This window comes from Gorilla gorilla, chromosome 14, assembly GCF_029281585.2.
Source record: "Gorilla gorilla gorilla isolate KB3781 chromosome 14, NHGRI_mGorGor1-v2.1_pri, whole genome shotgun sequence".
NCBI lineage: Eukaryota > Metazoa > Chordata > Mammalia > Primates > Hominidae > Gorilla > Gorilla gorilla.
In genome coordinates, this window is record NC_073238.2 from 117,374,844 (window position 1) to 117,395,610 (window position 20,767).

General features: G+C 37.4%; 1 protein-coding gene across 4 annotated transcripts in view; it reads left to right on the top strand.

Moving 5' to 3' along the window:
* TPP2 (tripeptidyl peptidase 2) overlaps window positions 1-20,767 on the top strand; it is an 82,765-nt gene that overhangs the window by 60,602 nt on the left and 1,396 nt on the right. For 2 of the 4 annotated variants that reach the window (XM_019039824.4, XM_004054707.5), the window contains 4 exons: window positions 6,631-6,727; window positions 7,781-7,911; window positions 17,269-17,476; window positions 19,291-19,410. In XM_019039824.4, the coding sequence (XP_018895369.1) occupies window positions 6,631-6,727; window positions 7,781-7,911; window positions 17,269-17,476; window positions 19,291-19,410 (556 nt within the window). Of the gene's footprint in view, window positions 1-6,630; window positions 6,728-7,780; window positions 7,923-10,735; window positions 10,862-17,268; window positions 17,477-19,290; window positions 19,411-20,767 lie in introns of those variants that run through there. The other 2 variants (XM_031001305.3, XM_055360686.2) reach the window with 2 other exon arrangements.

A 20,767-nucleotide genomic window follows, 5' to 3' on the forward strand; every position in this document is an offset into this window, starting at 1 on the left:
TTAACAGCAGATGGTAGGATTACAGGTGCTTTTAAATTTTCCTCTTTTTATATAAATGTGTAATTTATTTAAATTATAAATTTATAATTTGTGATTAAATGTTTTAATTTTTATTTTAATCACTCTAATTTGTTCTTGGGAGATAATTTTATTGGAAAGTATAAAAAAGAAAAATCACTTTTGCCCACAATTCATAAATAGTCATTGTCCTCATATTATTATTTTTTTCCTCTGTGTTTGTACAAGTAGCAGTGTGAATAAAATTAGTTTCCATTTTTCAGTTACTTTTTTATTATGATTTAACAGCCCTATAAAATACTATTTTTAATGTCTGTGTTGTATATGGTTCTATGGATGCAACATAATCTAATATTTAAACGTTTTATTTTGCATATATATGTTTATAGCTTTTCTTCATGATGCTGTGATAAACATTTTTATACATAAAGGTGATTTTTTAAAATTTCCATCATATTGCATCTTAAAAGTAAAAATCGTCTTGCTATGTTTTGCCAAATTGCTTTCTGAGATGAGTATAATAATTTACACTCCATCTAGCTGTGTATGTGTGCTACTACACAATGCAAAAACCAGCCATTACTGCTGTCTTAAATTACGTCTCTAGTTATTATTAAAGGAGAGCTTTTTAGATGTTATCATTCGTTATTAGTATAGCTTCTGACAGTTGAGCATATTCTTCACCTTTTTTTCTGTTCAGACATTAGGTGTTTCTGGTTGATTAAAACTTTTTACATAAAAAATATTAATGCTTTTCTGTACTTGCCACAGATTTTACTCTAGTGTACTCTTTGACTTTGGGCTTGCTTTTTACTTGAAATTTATTCCATGTAGTCAAGTCAGTTGCTTTTTCCATCTGTTATGCAATATTTCTTTTACTGCTGATATTCTATGGGAATCCTCTTCAGCTGATTATGTATGCATCCTTGCAGTTATAGAGGTTTTAGAGGGAATAGAAGTCATCATGATGTGAAAATATTTCCCAGAAATTGAACCATTGTAATGTCAGTTCACTTGCAAATATACCTTTCCCACTTAAAACTAAATTGTATCTCCACTGGAAGTCAAAGTCTTCAGATCTGTCTCTGCCTGATTTTAGGATGTCATAAACAGTTGACAATATAATATAAATTCTTCAAAAGTAAAATTGCAGAGATTGTCTTCTGGCATGACAGCCTGAGGAGACCCATGATGCTGGTCCCCAGTAAAACTAGTGAAAATTATTTAAAAACAAAACAAAACAACTTTTTAAAGCCTCTGGAAATGGTCCAAAGGACATAGAGCAAATGAAGAAGCATCTATTCAAAAATACCTACAAGAATTGGATAAGAAAAGCAAGAGTCTGTGATATTTGAACCAAGACCACTGCCTCCCTTTCCTCTCCCAGTTAGTGAGCCAGAAATTTTACTTCAGATCTTGCCTTCAAGAGCTCCAGCTCCTGGGGGAGGGAAGGCTTTCCTCCTTGGAGGAGCAGGACATCATCATTTCTCATCCTGACCTACTGACAGTTGCAGCGGCTCAGTTCCAGCTGAGTGCTCTCAAGAGGTGGGGGCTCTCTTGTAAAGTACTGTTGGGAACACTGGGGCCCCAATGCCCAGGAGGCTGTGGTTCCATACCACACGAGGCAAGCTGAGGAGACCACAGGAGAGTGCTAAGCTCCTTAAGTGGGGGTGTCACTCAAAGAAAAACATGCCATTCTTCCACTCCCTGTTCCAGAGCTTGGGCTTAGTGATTTTGCCAGTGTGGCCTAAGGAGTTCATAAAACTGATAGCTCCTAATTTCTTCCTGAAGGAATTGACTTCATTTGCAACAGAAGATGGAGAAGTCCGTGTGCCTAAGGGCTCACTCAAAAACAGTGGAGAAAAAAGGAATGAAAAAAATGAACAGAGCAGAGCCTCAGAGAAATGTGGGACACCATTAGTGCACCAAAATCCATGGAACAGGAGTACCAGGAGAACAGAGAGAAAGCAAAAATATATTCAGTGAAATAATGGCTGGAAACATCCCATATTTATTGAAAGACATTAACCTACATATCCAGGGAACTCAATGAACTCAAAGTAAATGCAAAGAAATCCACAAATAGACATAGCATGTTAAAAATACTGAAAGTCAAAGATAAGGAGAAGATCTTGAAAGGAGCAAGACAAAAACTCCTCATCACTTACAAGGAAATGCTAGTAAGGTTAACAACTGACTTCTGAGCAGAAACAGTAGGTCAGAAAGCAGTGGGATAATATATTCAGAGTGCTCAAAAATCTCAACCAATAATCCTATATCCAGCAAAACTGTCCTTAAAAAATGAAAATGAAATAATTCCCAGGTAAACAAAAACAGAGAATTTGTTGCTAGCAAACCCACCTTATAAGAAGTACTAAAAGAAGTTATTCAGCGTGAAAGCAGGTGATCTCTGGCAGTAATTTGAATCCACATTGGTGAGAGTGGGGAAAGAAACACTGGTAAAGTTAATTATTATGGAATTATAAAAGACAGCATAAAGTTCTCATTTTTTTCCTGTTAACTAATTAAAAATAATGTAATATTCTGTAATATGTATTTGCTAATAGCACAAAGGAGCAAAACTGTATTGGGCTAAAAAAATGACTGCAGATAGTAAAGTAATTATTATAACAGTTAATTGGTGTATTACAGTAATAGATACAACAGATAGAATAATACTACAGAAGGAAGGAGAGGGGAATAGAGCTATAAAGGGATAACATTTCTGTATCTCACTGAAATTAAGCTAGGAAAAATCTGAAGCTGATTCTTAAAAGTTAAGATGTGTATGGTAAGCCTTAGAGCAACCACTAAAAAAAAAACTAAAAATGAACTTGAAAAAAATCATTAAATAAATTTAAATGTTCATTTAAAAATATTCACTTAATACAAAAGAAAGCTGTATAGGAGGAACAGTGGAACAAAAAAACAGGATACATCAAAAACAAAAAATAAAATCGAAGACCTAAGTCCAAATATATCAATAATTTAAAGTTTACAGGAAATTAAGAGAATCCCATTTACAGTAACATTGAAAAAAATAAAATGTGTAGGAACATGTTTAACAAAAGAGATGTAAGAATTATACGTCAAAACTACAAAACAATTGTTGAAAGAAATTTAAAAGACCTGAGTAAATGGAAAAGGTATTCCTTGTCTGTGGACCAGAAGACTTAATATCATTACACTATTCTTCATATTGATCAAATGATTCAGTTGAATCCCCATCAGAATCCTTTTATAGAAATTAAGCTGATTCTAAAAGTCATATGTGATTCCCTGAGACTCAGAATAGCCAGACAGTCTTGAAAATGAAGAACAAAGTAGGGCTCACACTTCCTGATTCCAAAACTTAAATAGAAAGCAACAGTAAACAAGACAGTGTTATACTGGCACAAGGGTAAGACATATATAGATCAGTGGAATAGAATTAAGAGTCCAGAAATAAAACCATGTGACTATGGTCAGCTAATTTTTGTTTTTGGCAAGGGTGCTGATGCAAAGACCATTTAATGAGGAAAGGTTAGTATTTGCAGCAAAGGGTGCTGGGACTGGATAGCCATATAGAAAAAAATGAAGTTGGACCCTTGCCTCACATCATATATACAAGTTAACTCAAAATGTATCAAAGAGCTGAAACTACAAAACTCCTCAATGAGGACGTAGTGGTAAACTTTCATGACCTTACATTTGGCAAAAGATTTTTAAAGATACCAAAAGCATAAGTAACATAAGAAAAAAAATAGATAATTTGGACTTAATCAAGATTAAAAGCTTTTGTGCTTTTAGCATAGCATCAAGAAAGTGAAAAGAACGGCCTATTTGCAAGTTACATATTTTTAAGGAGCTTGTATGCAAAATATATAAAGAACGCTAACCTTTTTTTTTCTTATTTTGAGACAGGGTCTCTCTCACTCTGTCACCCAAGCTGGACTGCAGTGGCACCATCATAGCTCACTGCAGCCTTGAACCCCTGGGCTCAAGGGATCTTCCCACTTCAGCCTCCCAAGTAGCTAGGACTACAAGTGCACGCCACCACCCCCAGCTTATTTTTTTAAGGGATGGGATCTCACTGTGTTGCCCAGGCTAGTCTGGAACCCCCGGCCTCAATTAATCCTCCTGCTTCAGCTTCCCATAGTGTTGGGATTACAGGCATGAGCCACCTCCACACCCAGCCCCCAGAATATATAAATAATTCCTACAATTTCATAATACAAAGGCAAATGGCCCAATTTTTTACATGGGTGAGTAATCTGAGTAGATATTTCTATAAAGATATACAAATGACCAGTAAGTGCATGAAAAAATGCTCAAAATCATTAGTCTTCAGGGAAATGCACATCAAAATCACAATGAAATACAACTTCACACTTACTAGGATGACTGGAATCATAAAGTCAGATGATGAGTTTTGGCAAGTATGTGGACAAAGCAGAATCCTCAGACACTGATGGTAAGAATACAAAAATGATGCAGACTTTTTGGAAAACAATCTTGACTGCTCTTCAAATGATTAAACTTAGTTTCCATATGGCCCAGCAGTTCCACTCCCAGGTATATACCCAAGAAAAATAAAAACCTATATTCACACAAAAACATGTTGATGACAGTTTATAGCAGCATTATTCATAATGGCCAAAAGGTGGAATGTCCATCAGCTGATGACTGGACAAACAAAATGTGGTGTATCCATACAGGGGATTCCTTTTCAGCCATGAATAGGATTAATACATGCTCCAACATGAATGCACCTTGAAAATAGTATGTTAAGTGGTAGTAGCCAGTCACAAAAAGACCATGTATTATATGATTCTATTCATATTAAATGTCCAGAATGAGGAAATCTATAGAGACAGAAAGTAGATTAGTGGTTGCTTAGTGCTGGGGAGGCTGGGGAGATCTGATAGCAAAAGGGTATGGCGGTTTCTTTTTGTATTGATGAAAAATGTTTTAAAGTTCACTGTTGTGGTAGTTACATATATCTTACTATGCTAGAAAGCATTGAAATTCACACTTAAAATGGGAAAATTGTATGGAGAAAAAATTGAAAAGGTTGTTTACCTAATAGGTGTTTTAGAAGAAAACACCAAAAAATTATTAGCATTCCCTAGCAAAACTTTAAAAACCTTAGAACATTTTTTGGAAAAAAAAAATTTATAATTAAGGTGCAGTAGTTTTAAAATGTAAAATGAAAGTGTTGATTTTGCCCTTGGATAATTGTTAGCGAAAAGAGAAAAACAGGACTTAATTTTTTTTGTACTAAGAATTAGTGTAGGCCGGGCGCGGTGGCTCACGCCTGTAATCCCAGCACTTTGGGAGGCCGAGGCGGGTGGATCACGAGGTCAGGAGATCGAGACCATCCTGGCTAACACGGTGAAACCCCGTCTCTACTAAAAAAAATACTAAAAATTAGCCGGGCGTGGTGGCGGGCGCCTGTAGTCCCAGCTACTCGGGAGGCTGAGGCAGGAGAATGGCGTGAACCCAGGAGGCGGAGCTTGCAGTGAGCCGAGATCGCGCCACTGCACTCCAGCCTGGGCGACAGAGCGAGACTCCGTCTCAAAAAAAAAAAAAAAAAAAAAAGAATTAGTGTAAATTTTGTTGTCTACAAGTTAAATTTATTTTCATAGAAAGTTAGTTATAGTATCAAAATCCCAGTCAACCTTATTTTTATTCTACTGTGCAGTTTTGTTAATATATTAAGCGACTTTAATGTAAGTTACCCACTTCTGGTGCTAGTTTGTATGTTAATTTGTTTTTATCCTGATACATATAATCAGGTAGAATTGGGAATTTTTTTCAGCCTCCGCATCAGGGAACATAGAATAACTCTTTATTCATTCAAGACTAGAATTTTCAGAAAAGTTTAAATTTTTATTTTTTCTAGAATTTTCAGAAAAGTTTAATAGATCTGAGACATTTTTAAATCTTTTAATCTTTCTAGCTATTTGTGAATGTGCTTTTCTTCCTTTTAAATAAATATAATAGCTGGTATGTAAGAAAGCTATTGATGCATATTTTTATTTGGATATCTTATTGAACTCTTAATTGAAATAATTTTCAGTTTGATTTATTTATTTTTTAATTTTTTAATTTTTTTAATTTTTTTTTTTTTTTTTTTTTTTTCTTTTTGAGATGGAGTCTCACTCTGTCACCCGGCTGGAGTGCAGTGGTTCGATCTCGGCTCACTGCAACCTCCGCCTCCCAGGTTCAAGTGATTCTCCTGCCTCAGCCTCCCGAGTAGCTGGGACTACAGGCATGTGCCACCAGCCCCGGCTAATTTTTGTATTTTTAGTAGAGACGGGGTTTCACCATGTTGGCCAGGATGGTCTTGATCTCTTGCCCTTGTGATCTGCCCGCCTTGGCCTCCCAAAGTGCTGGGATTACAGGCGTGAGCCACCATGCCCAGCCCAGTTTGATTTATTTTTGTTTTCTAATTAACCATTTATACTACTTGCCAATAATGATAATCCTTGTCAATGACTACACTTGTATTTCAAATTAATGTCTTATTTTATTGGCTTAAACTTCCAAACAATGTTAAATAATAGAGAAGACAGAAATACTCTTTTTAAAAGAAAAAAGTAAATATTTCTCTCCTTCTTACATACATAGGCTGGATTCTAGTGACATTTATAACGAATTGAAAGAAACATATCCTAATTATCTTCCTCTGTACGTTGCACGACTTCATCAATTGGATGCTGAAAAGGTTAGACATGTTCATTCTAATATATCTTATTTTGTTTGTAATTATATAAGGTTTGTGTTTTGAGGAAAAGCGCATTATCTTTCTCTTCTGTTCTTGCTAACTAAAACATGTTTTCTCAAATTGAATGTTGTGTTAAGCTGTTTTCATGAAGGTTATTATAAGACCTAGCCACTACTGTGAGTTTAGTTTAGGATTCTTGCTCATGCTTGGTCAATGAGATTAGTAATAGAGAAGATACCTTAACAATTGTTTTCATGACCTTAACCTAAAGGGCAAGGGGCAGAACGTAGTAATCCTGGCCAGATGGAAATCTGAACACCTTCACTGAAAGAATTCCTACTTTGCGTTAACTTTGTTAATGATTCTCATTTGTGAGAGTTGGCCATAGTTCTAGTCTGTCATGACATGGACCAGTTCTCATTATTCATCAAAGCAGTGGGAAAGTGCTGTCCTAATCAGTTAAAAATCATCAAGGGTTTAGAGTGAACCAGAGGGTATTTAAAGGAGATTTCTTAAAAGACTTTAACAAGAGAGAAGCAAATTGTTGGGAACATCATGGTAATCACAGTTAGACTGTTGATTATAATGTTTACTCTCATCTTTGTGTTTTTCATGATGGATCAGAAAGAACTGGTTTCATCAGCTAGGGCTTTCTTTTTTTTCCCTGTGCTCAGGTAGTGTGCAACTAGAGTAATGACAATAGCCAATCACATTTCTAGAATCTTAAGAAATACAGAAAAGGAGTTACCTTTGTTAAAAAAAAAAAACCTTACATTTTTATGAAGTTTATATTTTGCTTACTCTCACCATTGTACTCCAGCAGGGAATGTAAATAAGGTATTTTTATTATACATCTGAGCTCATGTTTTATAGAGATGCCAGCAATTAGAAAAATCACAGTAGGAGATAGCACGGAGCCCCTGGGCTACAAGTCAATTACATAGTTTACTCACACTGCAGTTGTAGCTCTCATGGTTGAGACAGCAGAAGTGAAATTGCTTTCGTATACTGATTGATATACCTATTTTTTATTATTTCTTTTTTCCTCTCCAGGAACGAATGAAAAGACTTAATGAAATTGTTGATGCGGCAAATGCTGTTATTTCTCATATAGATCAAACAGCCCTAGCAGTTTATATTGCAATGAAGACTGATCCCAGGCCTGATGCAGCTACTATAAAAAAGTACCTAACCAGTAAATAATCTTTCTTGCATCTCATTTCCTAGTAAACTTGTTTAAAAAGTAGGGACTTATATTATAGAGGATATTGCTTTTCTGATGTTTGTTATATCCTTATAATGGGAATTATCACTATTTGGATACTCCCTCCTTAGAAATTTTAAAATAATTTTGTCCAATCTTTTTAAGAGTAAGCCCAAGAAAAGTAGTTTGCCTTCTCTACTGTTAAGTGCTGTCAAGGTAGAGGGATTTGAATATCTGTGATCAAGCAGTCCAACCACTTGAGGGTTTATGTGAATTGGACCATATCAGGAAGACAAAAATTAACAATCTATAAAATAATTTTTAAAATGTTTATTGTCCAGTAACATGAAAAACCTAATATTTGGTTTGTAATAATTACATGAAAAACCTAATACATGGTTTGTAGTGAAATAAATGATAATAAACTTAGGTTAAAACTATCTGGCAACTTTTATGAAACTGGTTTTATAGTATTACTTAGGGAGAATAGGAGGAGAGAATTTATAGTTTTGCCTTTATAAAACCTAATGCTGTGTGTAAATAGAGAAGCTTCCCTGGGTTTATGAGTGGTTGGTATGGTTCCTTCCATGCAAGTGTGATTTCCGTATGTTGGTGTAATTAATGGTCCAGTGACTCTGAACCAAGCTGCCATTTGGTCAGTTTCACCCTTCCATGAACTCTTAAACCATCACCTCATGGTAGCTCTCCCAGTGTCAGTTACTTGTTTATCACTTTTGTTTATTTTTGACTTATGGGATCATTAACTAGGTAGAAATATCCTGATTCTTTTGTGGTTACTATAACTAATAAACCAAAACTATTCAGGCTGCCTGAAAATACTAAATTTTCCTTAAAAATTTTCTCAGTTTCAGTCAGTATTTTTTTCTACATAAAATACTTGGATTCCAAACTGCTAGAATTCTTTCCATTATATCATTTATGTTGATACTATAGGATCTTATGAATCTTACAAGCAATAATTTTCAAGTGGGATAGAATATATTTAAAATTGCTTCTTTGGCCACTATTATTACCTTTTCATATTTTTCAAAAGAATAGTCTCAAAACATTGCCATTTTGTTGTTGTTGATAATAATAACAGAAAATACAGCCACCATTTATTAAGTGCCGATTATGTATAAGGGACTATTGAGGGCATTTGAAATACATTGTTTTATTTAAATTTAGTCTTCCAAACAACATGGAAGGCAGGGGCCTTTGTATCCCCCTTTTAAGGAAGAGAGAACTGAAGTTCAGAGAGTTTAGATAACTTGGCCCAGGTGCCACTGCTAGGAAGTTGGAAAGCACATAGTCAAATCAGGATCTGCCTCCACAGCCAATGCCCTTTCTTTTCTCTGTATATTCTTCTCCCTTCTTGAGAAGGTTAACATAACTCAGTATTATCTCACAGAAAAAGCATCGTCTGCCTCCCACCCATCCTCATTGTGTTCCTTTCTGTCTCAGGGTGATCATTGTTAATCTTATTGCAAGACGAGGCTGGCCTTGGTCACTTTAAAACTGTCTTCCACAGATCACCAATGATAACCAGTTGCTAAAAAGAATGGCCCATTTTGAGTCTTCTTTGAGCTCTCTGCAGCCCCCGACATTAACTATCCCATATACTTTCTAGCTTATGTTATTTTTTACATTTTGTGAAAATAATATGATTTTCTCAAACTCGGGTGTTACATGAAATAACGCATATGGTTTTCTCAGTTTTACCATCCACAGAGGAAACTCAATCTCAGATTACAGTGAGCCACAAACTAATACAATATTAGTTTGTTTTCTTACTGGTCTTTTTTTATCACTGTTTTTAATCTCTTTTTTTTTTTTTTTAGTTTCTACTCTTTGGAGATTACTAGACATTGACTATCATGGCTATTGGAAATAAGCTGGGATAAAACTAGAAAAGAAGCCATAAAACTGTAAAAACGCTAAGAGTGGAGCTGCTTTAAGTTTTTAGCGACACTGGGTCAACTTGTTTATCCTTGTAATTAAAGAATTTCTATTTCTCTCCAGGCCTTTGCTTTGGCCTGACTGAAATAGACTGACCAGGTTGTGTTTGGACAGAAGACAATATTCAGAGTTGAAATATTATACAAGATGCTATCAGGAAATACTTAACATTTCTTACAGATGTCATCTATGGGCAAGTAGCAGCCAACTTAAGCATTAATTTCTCATTTCCATGCAAAATTGCTTTCTCTTAAATCACTAACATCAAAAATTGTAAAATGCCATTTTCTAATCTTAAAAATGATATTAACTTTTAGTTAATATCATGTTTTAGTTAAATTTAAACTGCACTTATTTAGGCATTAAAATACTGATTCCAATTAAGTTGCTTCCTAAAATGTAGCTATTATCTTGATGGATACCTAACTAGATTTGATTTCAAGGTCCTTATTGAGCAAATACTTCATGTAAGGCATCACTGACAAGGACTTAAAACATGAGCAAGATAGTCTCTACTCTTAGGAAACTTATCATCTAATATAGAAGATGAAATTGCCAGATAGGAAATTATTAAGAGATAATGAAATACAAGTATTTTTAAATAAATATTTCAAATTGTAAAAGCCTGTAGAAAGAAAAGCTGACTTTCACCTGAGTGGAAAAAGCCTCGTGTACTAAAAAGGTATTCAATCTCAGCCAGTCAGTACAAAACCTAAGGAGAGGAAAGGAATACTCCAGATATGTAGAATTTAGATTACGTGATCAGAGGATGCTAAAATAGAAAGGGATCTTACAGCTAATTTAACCCAGGTCTGACAAAAGCAGATTACCTGTGTCACCCCCAGGTTGCCTTCTGATTTCTGCATCATTCCAGCCCTTCTCTGGGCAGCCAGGATCCATCAGGCAGCATTTGCCGAGTCTGCCCTGCAGACTCTGGCTGAGCGACGGATGAAAGGAGTGCTCAGACACAGGTATCCAGTGAAAGAGCGGGCTAGGGGACTGCCAGCACTAAGGGCCAAAGAGAGTTAGCAGTCCCCCTGAGCCAGCAACGCTCACATTTATTTAGTAGAGATTTAATGACAAAGGCTTGGAGCAAACACAATTTGTGGGTAATAAACATTGTCGACCCCCAAGTAGAGAGCAGTCCTGCACACAAATGATCAAAGGTTGGTTTTTGGAGACAGGAGTAGACAAATTTATCTAGCGCAAATGATCAAAGATTGGTTTTTGGAGACAGGAGTAAACAAATTTATCTAGATAAGTTCTTTACATTCCCTTGTTATCTGCCTTTTGCTCCCTGGCTCCAGATAAGAGAATTTGGCTGCCTTCAGCCAGATCCTCTTTCAAAGCTTTTGCAGAACCTCCCAGCCTTCCAAGAAGGTTTGCATCTTTCCCTCTAACTTTTACCTACCACCCTGACCAATCTCCTACATCTCCCCCTTTTCTGTTTTTTTTTTGCATCAGGTTTTGTTGATTGAAGAGTACAGATGTGTGCAGCAACTGGTTTGTCTGGCGTAGTGGTTACTGCTTGTATTTTGGCTTTGCATCCTAGAATTAGTAAATAACATAAGACAAAATGAGTATAATCAGTAACATTCTTTTCCAATCAAGGAGTGACATGTAGTGTTTCTTGGCACCTCAGTCCAATGTGTGCTGTTACTAAGGAACCCCACTGAGGGTATGTTAACCCCTTCCAGCCAAGCAGTTACTTTATTAGAGGCTGGGAAGGTGGTGTCTGCCCAGGTAACAGGGCAGAAGAAAGGCAAATCTAAATGATGAGCCCAATAGAGTGTAGCAGGTATGGGTGGCAGGCAGAGTGAGAGAATAAGAAGGGTTAATACCCAAAAGAGTTGCAGTGTACAATGGAAAGCGTAGCAAGGAACAAATTATCTGGAGTGAATGGTGTCTATGTCCAGAGCAGGATTCATTCAGCCCCCTGAGTTTTCTTCAGCATCTCCCAGGTAATGTCCGGGGTTTGTGTCATCTGAAGAAGCTGCATCATCCAGGGCTGTGGGTCCCACAGGGTCATTTTCTTCATTTCTGGTACCAGGTTGGGTCCTAGCCACGCTATGGTATGGTTTGATGCCTCGTGCTGGAATCCAAAGAGGACCTGAGGGGGTGTGAACACAAGCATGTCTTCTTCCCAGTGTTAACAATTCAGTTGAACCGCACCATACATTACTGTTTATATCTTTCCATAAAACTGCAGGTTTATGTCCTGAGAGGTTTTAGCAAAGTGCTCTTCTATAGCTGATTGAAATTTATCATTTAGATTTTAAAAAGTAAGGGTAAATAAGGCTTCTGTCAGTAGTGTTGCAGGGTCCTTACTCATATTCCCTTTTTTGTTGTTTTCTGAGCATATTAAGGGTGGATTGGGCACATTCTACTGTGGCCTGTCCTTGGGGGTTGTGAGGGATGCCTGTGGAATGTTGGATGTTCCACATGTGACAAAATTGCTGAAATTTTGAGCTGGCATAAGCTGGACCAATATCAGTTTTAATTTTTGTGGGCCGCTCCATAAATGCAAAAGTTAAAAGAAGATGTTTAATAACATATTGAGCAGACTTTCCAGGAAGAGCATGTATGCTAATTAGGTGAGAATTGGTATCAACGGATGCATGTACATATCCTAGTTTTCCAAATTTAGGGATGTGTGTAACATCTGTTTGCCATAACTGATTAGGTTCTAGTTCTCTAGGGTTAACACCTGTTGAAGGAGGGGACATGCCTGTGAGCTGGCAATTTGGACATTGCAGGATAATTTGTTTAGTCTTTGGGTAAGTTGAAATCGTTTAGATAAATTTCTCCAATTTTGGTGGAAACATTGATGCGAATGGGTGGCTTGGTCAAGCAGTGATGTCATAACCTGCAGGTCTGCTTGATCATTGCCATAAGCTAGGGGGCCAGGCAGTGAGCTGTGGGCCCAAATGTGTGTAATAAAAATAGGATGTGTACATTGATCCACCGATTGCTGAAATCAAAGAAAAACTGCACACAGGGTGGGCTCGAGGGTGGACTTAATAAGGGCTGTTTCAAGGTTCTGCAATAAATAAACAGAGTAAGCAGAGTCACTAACCATATTGATTGGCTGAGCAGAAAATGTCTCCAGGGCCAGTATTAAGGCTCCAACCTCAGCTTTCTTGAGTGTTAGTAAATCCAGAACAAGTGAGGGAATTGTGCAGTCTCCACCAAATAGCCACTTTTCCATTTTTACCAGAGCCGTCAATAAAAAGCATTAAAGAATTAGGTATTGTTGGGGGTGGGGGGGGGGGGGGAGTGGTGAACCACTTTTGTAGGCATAACTACAGGAGTACTAGATGAAAACTGAAGTAGTTTATCGGCAGGAAGGGCATGTTCTATATGGCCTGTGTAATCAGAGAGTGCTGTTTGCAGGTCTAGAGATAAGGGCAAGACTGCTTTGAATTGCTTTTTACTTAAAGGACTTCCGATGACATCAAGGTCATAACCTAGCAACTGATTGCATCATCTGCGGCCTAAATAGATGATTTTACTAACTAGCTGGGTATAGGGAGATAGAGTTTTAGTTCTGGTATGTGAGCAAAAAACTCATTTTAGGAAGCATAGCCCTGGGGACATCTGTCCTATTAATCCTGTTGGGGAATGCTTAGTGGGAAAAACAATTGAACTGAATATTGAATATCGTAGGTCTGTGCGATCCTGTTGCCTCTGAAAAATAGCATGCTCTATTTCCTTAATTTCCCTTTTTGCTGCAGGAGTTAAATACCTGGGAGAGTCTAGGGCTATATTGCCCTTTAGGGTAGAAACAGGTTTTGTAAAGTATCAGTTATGCCCAAGGTGGGGTGAAGCCAGTTAATATCTCCTGGTAATTTCTGATAATCATTTAATGTGTGTAAGTTGCTAGTATTTAACTTTTTAAGGTCTTACTGACCGGTAAGTTAGAATGTATCCAAGATATTTCTAAGGAGAAGACAATTGTACTTTTTCGGGTGCTATGATTAAACCTCTTAACTGTGTATTCTTTACGACAGAGGCATATAGACTTACAAGTCCTGGCTCCGTTGGAGCTGCTAGTAAAATATCATCCATAAAATGAATAATCTTGCAATTAGGAAAGTCTTTTCTAATGGGGAGCAAAGCCTGATTTACATGATACTGACACTGTATTCCTTGAGGAAGTACTTTCCAATGAAATTGGCAAACTGGCCTTTATTGATAACTGGTATTTTAAACACAAATTTTTCTCTGTCCTGTTCTGCAAGGGGAATAGTATAAAAGCAGTCTTTTAAGTCAATAGGACTATAGGTCAAACTACAGGAATCGCCGCTGGGGAAGGGAGGCCCTGTTGAAGGGGCCTCATAGGTTGCAAATTAGCATTGATAGCCCATAAGTCATGCAAAAGTCTCCATTTGCCAGACTTTTTGGGAATGAGGAAAATGGGCAAATTCCAAGAGCTGTTTGACAGTTGTATATGGCTGGCTTTTAATTGTTCCTCAGCTAATTCATGGGCTCTTTGTAATTTCTCTCCCTTTAAAGGTCACTGCTCTACCCAAATAAGATTTTGAGAGAGCCTCATCAGGGGTAGGGGAGAAATAACAGTGGCCATTATTAGAAAGAGATCTGCAGAGTGACCTCAACCCTCTTGTAAATGGGCTAGTGGCTCCGTTTTCTTTAATGCTTTTCCTTATCTCTTTATAAGCGTTAAAAGTAACGGGTTCATACACCTGATTGTGTTGTCAATTTTGCGTTACCAGGCAGGCCAAGAGCTCCCCTTCTAATGCCGCTTGCCTAAGACAGGGTCTCATAGCTGTAGCATGTTCCTTGTCTTTTCTCCAGTTTATTGGAGGACGGGGCTCAGGCAAAACCTCCGTTTCCTCTTTGTTATTTTTGCCCGGTAACAGCGGGACTGAGGGAGAAGGGGGAGGAACCATGGGTTATGGGAAACAACAGTTTGCATTAGGTCCCTTAATTGAGCCTGCGAAACCGAGCCTCCACTAGCTTTAAGCAGCTGTTTCAATACTTTTATATACTGTTGCTGTTGAGCTGATAACTGTTGTTCCATGATGAAACCCTAGCCTGAACAATTCCCTCGAACTTGGAAATCCCAAGCGGGCACCAGTGACTTACTGACTGTGCAGTCTCTTCACCTTCATTTTTGAGGGTTCCATTGTGATCCATTGCAGCGTTCCTCTCATGGGGCACCACCTGCCAAGTCTGTCCCTCAGACTATGGCCGAGTGACGGATGAAAGGAAAGGAGTACTCAGACACAGGTATCCAGTGAAAGAGCAGGCTAGGGACTGCCGGCACTAGGGGCCGAAGAGAGTTAGCAGCCCCCCTAAGCCAGTGATGCTCGCATTTATTTAGTACAGATTTAATGACAAAAGCTTGGAGCAAACACAATTTGTGGGTAACAAACATTGTCAACCCCCCAAGTAGAAAGCAGTCCTGCTTGTGAATGATTAAAGGTTGGGTTTTGGGGACAGGAGGAAACCAATTTATCTGGATAAGTTTCTTTACATTCCATTGTTATCTGCCGTTTGCTTTCAGGCTCCGGATAAGAGAATTTGACTGCCTTCAGCCAAATCCTCTTTCGAAGCTTTTGCAAAACCTCGCGGCCTTGCAAGAAGGTTTGCATCTTTCCCTCTAACTTTTACCCACCACCCTGACCAATCTACAAGTATCAGCCTGGGTGTGCAAACCTGCCTTGTCAACCCATTGCTGTTCCAAGCCCCTTTCTCCTTCACAAAATCAGGATAGTAGTTGTGCCTGACACCTTGGGTTGTTGGAAGGCATAAGCAAAGGACTGCTGAGAAGACATTTAAGGATGGCACCTGACATCTAAGAGGAGGGGGAAGGAGGGTGGATCAGGCAATGGCAAGCCATGCAGATGCCCCACAGCTTGGAAGTCCCAAAAGTCTACTCGTAAATCCTTTTCTTCTTAATTCCAGTGTAAACAAGCAGTACCCAGAAACATCTCTACAAAAAGGCAGTGAAAGTTGGTTCTTCAAGCTTTGAAGCACTGTGCTGAGAAGCACTGAGGGATCTTTTAGGCATAGTTTCATTTACATTGCAAATGTATTGGGGTTGGTAATTGCCCTCTTTGATGAACTCTGCCAGTGTGAAGGAATTTCTCTACTACCCACATTGCCTCCCTGCTCACTTTCAAGGTACAGGATCAAATGGGCTTTGAACCTCTGAGAATACCCCAGTCTCGGGCAGTGTTTCAGCAGCAGCATTTTTCATGGTACTTAGCGTTCATGTTCCCTGCCATGCGGCCTCTTAGATTAACAGGACTCCTTGGTGCGCAGGATTAATGTGGGTGAGCCCTTGAGCCTTCAAGTTGTTGGGTTGATGGCTGTCTTTCCTACTGCGGATCCTTATTGATGGTACAGTCCCGGCAGTTTTCACATGCTACACATTTCACTCTGAGTCTTTCAGTCACTTTTAGCTGTAAGTTTGTTCCACAGCTAAGTGCCTCAATCATCATCATTTTCTCAGTACTTCTAGTCCTCATTGTTTTCACGTGTATCTGACATAAGTTGGACAGAATGCCTCAAATAAGCACACGTTCTAGAGACTAACACTTTTCCCTGGAGTGTAGGTGGTGGTTGTATTTCATTCAGCAATGATTTATTGAGTTTCCATTCTGTGCCGGACATTGTCCTAGGCACATGGAATGCATTGAAGAAAACAAAGATGTCTGCCCTGGATCAAGGCAATGTGCCGTAGTGATTAAGAGCACAGATTACAGATTTCTACTGCTAAGCTTAGAATCCTGGATCTGCCACTTCCTAATTGGAGGACCTTGAACAAATTGCATAGTCTCTTTGGGCCACAGTTTCTTCCTTTGCAACATGGCGGTAATTAATAGTCTCTTACTCAGAATTGTTTTGAATGTGAATGAATTAACATGTTAAAATGCTGAGAGTTGCTGGCACATTCAGAGTAAAGCATTACATTTATTAGTCCTAGTCATGAACTGAAAGTTTTAAGACATAACCTCTGGGTATACACATAGACAAATGTGTAATGATTACTATTTATAAGAAAACTGAAAACTCAAAAGTCATTTACCTGATTAAGAGTTATATAGCTAAAAAAATTTAGAATAGTGATTAACCTTTCAACTCTGTTGCTTCTGGCATTCCGTTTCAACCAGGTGCAGCTACCCTAACTCATTTAATCTATATGTGTAATATAGTAGCTCATTTGATGTTTATTAATAAGGCATCTTATTTGATGTACAATACAATTGTACGTACCTGGATATACAGTATTTCTGCATTATAAATCTTAGGCAAAACAATACATGAATTTAAATTCAGATAAGAATTTACTTTTAAAGACATTTAAAGACATTTTACTGATATCTGAAATATTTTTTAATGTGCTGTACAGTGACATGGACAAACAAAAATCCACCCTCGTAGATGCGCTTTGTAGGAAAGGTTGTGCCCTGGCAGACCATCTTCTTCACACCCAGGCTCAAGATGGAGCCATTTCCACTGATGCAGAAGGAAAGGAGGAGGAAGGAGAAAGTCCTTTGGATTCTCTGGCAGAAACATTTTGGGAAACTACTAAATGGACTGATCTCTTTGACAATAAGGTAACCTTTCTGCTTCTTGTTTCAGCAAAGTTCTTGGGGTTACCTCACAGACCTCTCTTGTGCCCCATTGCTGGTTAAAAGAGGAAGAAGATAAATGGAAAGAGGCTACGCTGGGCTCTGAATATGACATGTTTAGCCTAGTACTTCATGTTTGTCTCACCTTTTTTTAAAAAACATTATTTTATGGTACTGCAAACTGGCTGTTAAACCACGATAATTTTAAAAACAGTTTGAGAATATGTGTAGTAGGCTTTTAGTTAAACCAGTTATGTATGTAGCTAAATTAAGAAAGTCTTCTAGAAAATGCCTTCAGGCCCACCCTTCTCTAGTTATATGCTAATTTGTTGGTGGTAGGAGATTGGGGGCAGGTTGAGGAGACATACTGGTTAGTTTAGATGTTACTTATTTTCCTCAAAACTCTTGAATTTCTAAGTAATTATCATCTTGATTTGTAGCTAATCAATTTTAAAACCCAATTCGTAAAAGCATCATTGATGAACTTTTTTGGATTTTGGTTACAAAAACATTTTAAATCTCTTTCAGCTCTCTACTATAATTCTTGCAATAGCGTTTATACAAGTTATTAATCTTCTTTTCCTGTGGAAATAAAATAAAGTAAATGGAGTCAGTAGGATTCCCCTCGCGTATCACAGACCATCATTTTGTTTTAGTAGACAGGTGCTTGTTCTCAGAATTAACTGGTAATTTGCAGTAAAGAACCCTGGAAGTGGCAAGAAAATTCTTATATGCTTCAGATTTTTCCAGCACAGTACAGTGGTGCATTTAAAGAAGGTACTCAGTTACTCAGTTATATTTGGGAAACTGAAGGAGCCAGTATTGCAGCAGAGGTCAGGAATTTGAATCTGAAATTAGAGCCCTTGAGTTTGGCTCCTGCCTCTACCACTTTTATGTATGACCTTAGGCAACTTACTAAATTTTGATACCTTAGTTTCTTATCTACACGACCTGCCTTAGGCTGTGATGAATGAGTATTAAGTACATGCAAAGTCCCCAACAATATTTGCTGTTATTGCAAACAATTATTGAAGGCCTGTGTGCCAGACACTACTTACTACTGGAAACATAAAGATGAATAAGAACCTGGTTTCTGTCTTTGAGGAATGTGACAGAGATTGACAAACACTTGATGAACATCATAACAAAATTGTTATAGATCATTCTATTTTTGCAATACTACTACTATATTAGGGGCTATGCATTCTATTACCTGTTTACTGTGTTTACTGTGTTAATGGCAACAATTGTTAAATACTTTAGTTGCCTTTACAATACAAATCAGTGTCATAGCATTTTCTTTGAGTACATTCTCCACATTCCAAAGTAGAGACCAAAAATATATATAAATGATTATAAGTGTATTTGACAGATGCAGTAATTACAGGTAAAAACTTGTACCAAAGAAACCATGTTTATATAATCTAATACTTGTTTTTTTACTTCTATCCTCATTTGCAATTTTGGCATTTTTTATTTCTATCCTGATTTGCATCTTTGTAATTATTTATGTTAGCTCTGGTTTCTTGTGCATGAAGAGGTATTTTTAAGTGGATTTCCACGGCTAATAATTTCTCATATTAGTTTTCTTCCCAAAAAAACAGATGGTTCATTCTGTGGAATACTCAGCTCTTTTGAAGACACCAATTTTCTTTTTAAAAGTTTTTAAAAATGTACTCTATGTACCATATTCATTTCAAAAGCTACACTTCTGTTAAAGCCTTAATTTTATTGTTAAAGCTAATTCCTTAAAATGTAAATTATTTTATAAACAAGCTTTATCATGTTTTACATTGTAGGTTTTGACATTTGCATATAAACATGCATTAGTAAATAAAATGTATGGGAGAGGCCTTAAATTTGCAACTAAACTTGTGGAAGAAAAACCAACAAAAGAAAACTGGAAAAACTGTATTCAAGTAAGTGATATTTAAAATGTCACTGTTAAGCATCACTTTGATATTGCATAGTGACAAGATAACTAGAAAGGATTAGGACTGTGATATAGCAATACTGGTTTTATTGTGACCAGTTATTACAGTAATTAGCGTAATATGAACTATATAATAAATATATGAGAGACAGTCAATAAGCTATTTAAATTTCAAAAACACTTTTCACTGCTATACAAAAAACTGATACTAGCCTCAAATGTTTTCAACAAGGGCAAATGCATTTTGAATTTTGTAACCGTAGAAGCCAGTTTTTCTTTATGAAGGAAACAAATCCTTTTAAAGTCATGTTGCCTCAACTCTAAAATGGTTCAACTTCTGGAGTTTATATTTGATTTTATTCTTCATTTGAGATGGTAGGCATTTTTAAAATTATCTTACCATATACAATATTATGTGCAGAGAAATGCTATAGTTGAGGTTTCTGCACAAGTTAGTTGTCAAGTAAAAAATTTAGCTGATTTCTACAGAAGTTACTTTAGTCTGACCTCGTCTTTGAACATGCGTAATTGGTTTATGCCTAAAGGATACATGAAGGCAGGGGAGTTTGGTGGTGCCAGATTCAGCTAAAGGGCAAGTCCAGGTTAATTATACTTTATATGTAAGGTACCCTTTGGATGTAAAACTGATCAGTAGGTTCCTCTGAAAATGTTTGATAATTAGAGTAAGCTATATTCATATTTACTCTTAGAGCTTTTTGTTTACCTTCACCAGTCAGTCCAAATTGTAAGACATTTTAAATTAGCTCCTCCAGATCTTTGACTAGATTAAGAGAACTCTTTCTGGAGCCAGGTGTTGATATGTCTAATGTGGTTCTCATCATGTGGAATCTGATCCGTGAGCACTTAGGTTTGTAAAGCCAATGATCCCTGCCGACGTTCACATCAGGGAGTGTTTCTTAACTTGTCTGCCCTCCACTCTGCCCCTCCTGCTGCCTGTTCTCCACACAGCAGCTGGAAAAGATGCCTTTTGACACCTGCTGTTGAATCTCCATCACATTTGGAATAAAATCCAAACTCTCCCCGGTGGTCCATAAGGCCCCTGCCTACCTCTCCAGACTTATTTCATATCACACTTGCCCATACAAACTCTGCTTCTGCCACACCAGCATCTCTGCTTAGCACAAACAGCCACACCTTTTCCTACCAAAGGACCTTAGCACTAACTACTCCAGCTGGATGGAATGTCTTTCCCAGATTTTCGCACAGATTTCTTGTCATTCAAACTCAACTGAAGTATCACCTCCATAGAGATCCTTTCTTAACCATCTAACTCCCCAGTTAGTTTATATTGTGTCAAATATTATTTCTACTGTACACCTGAT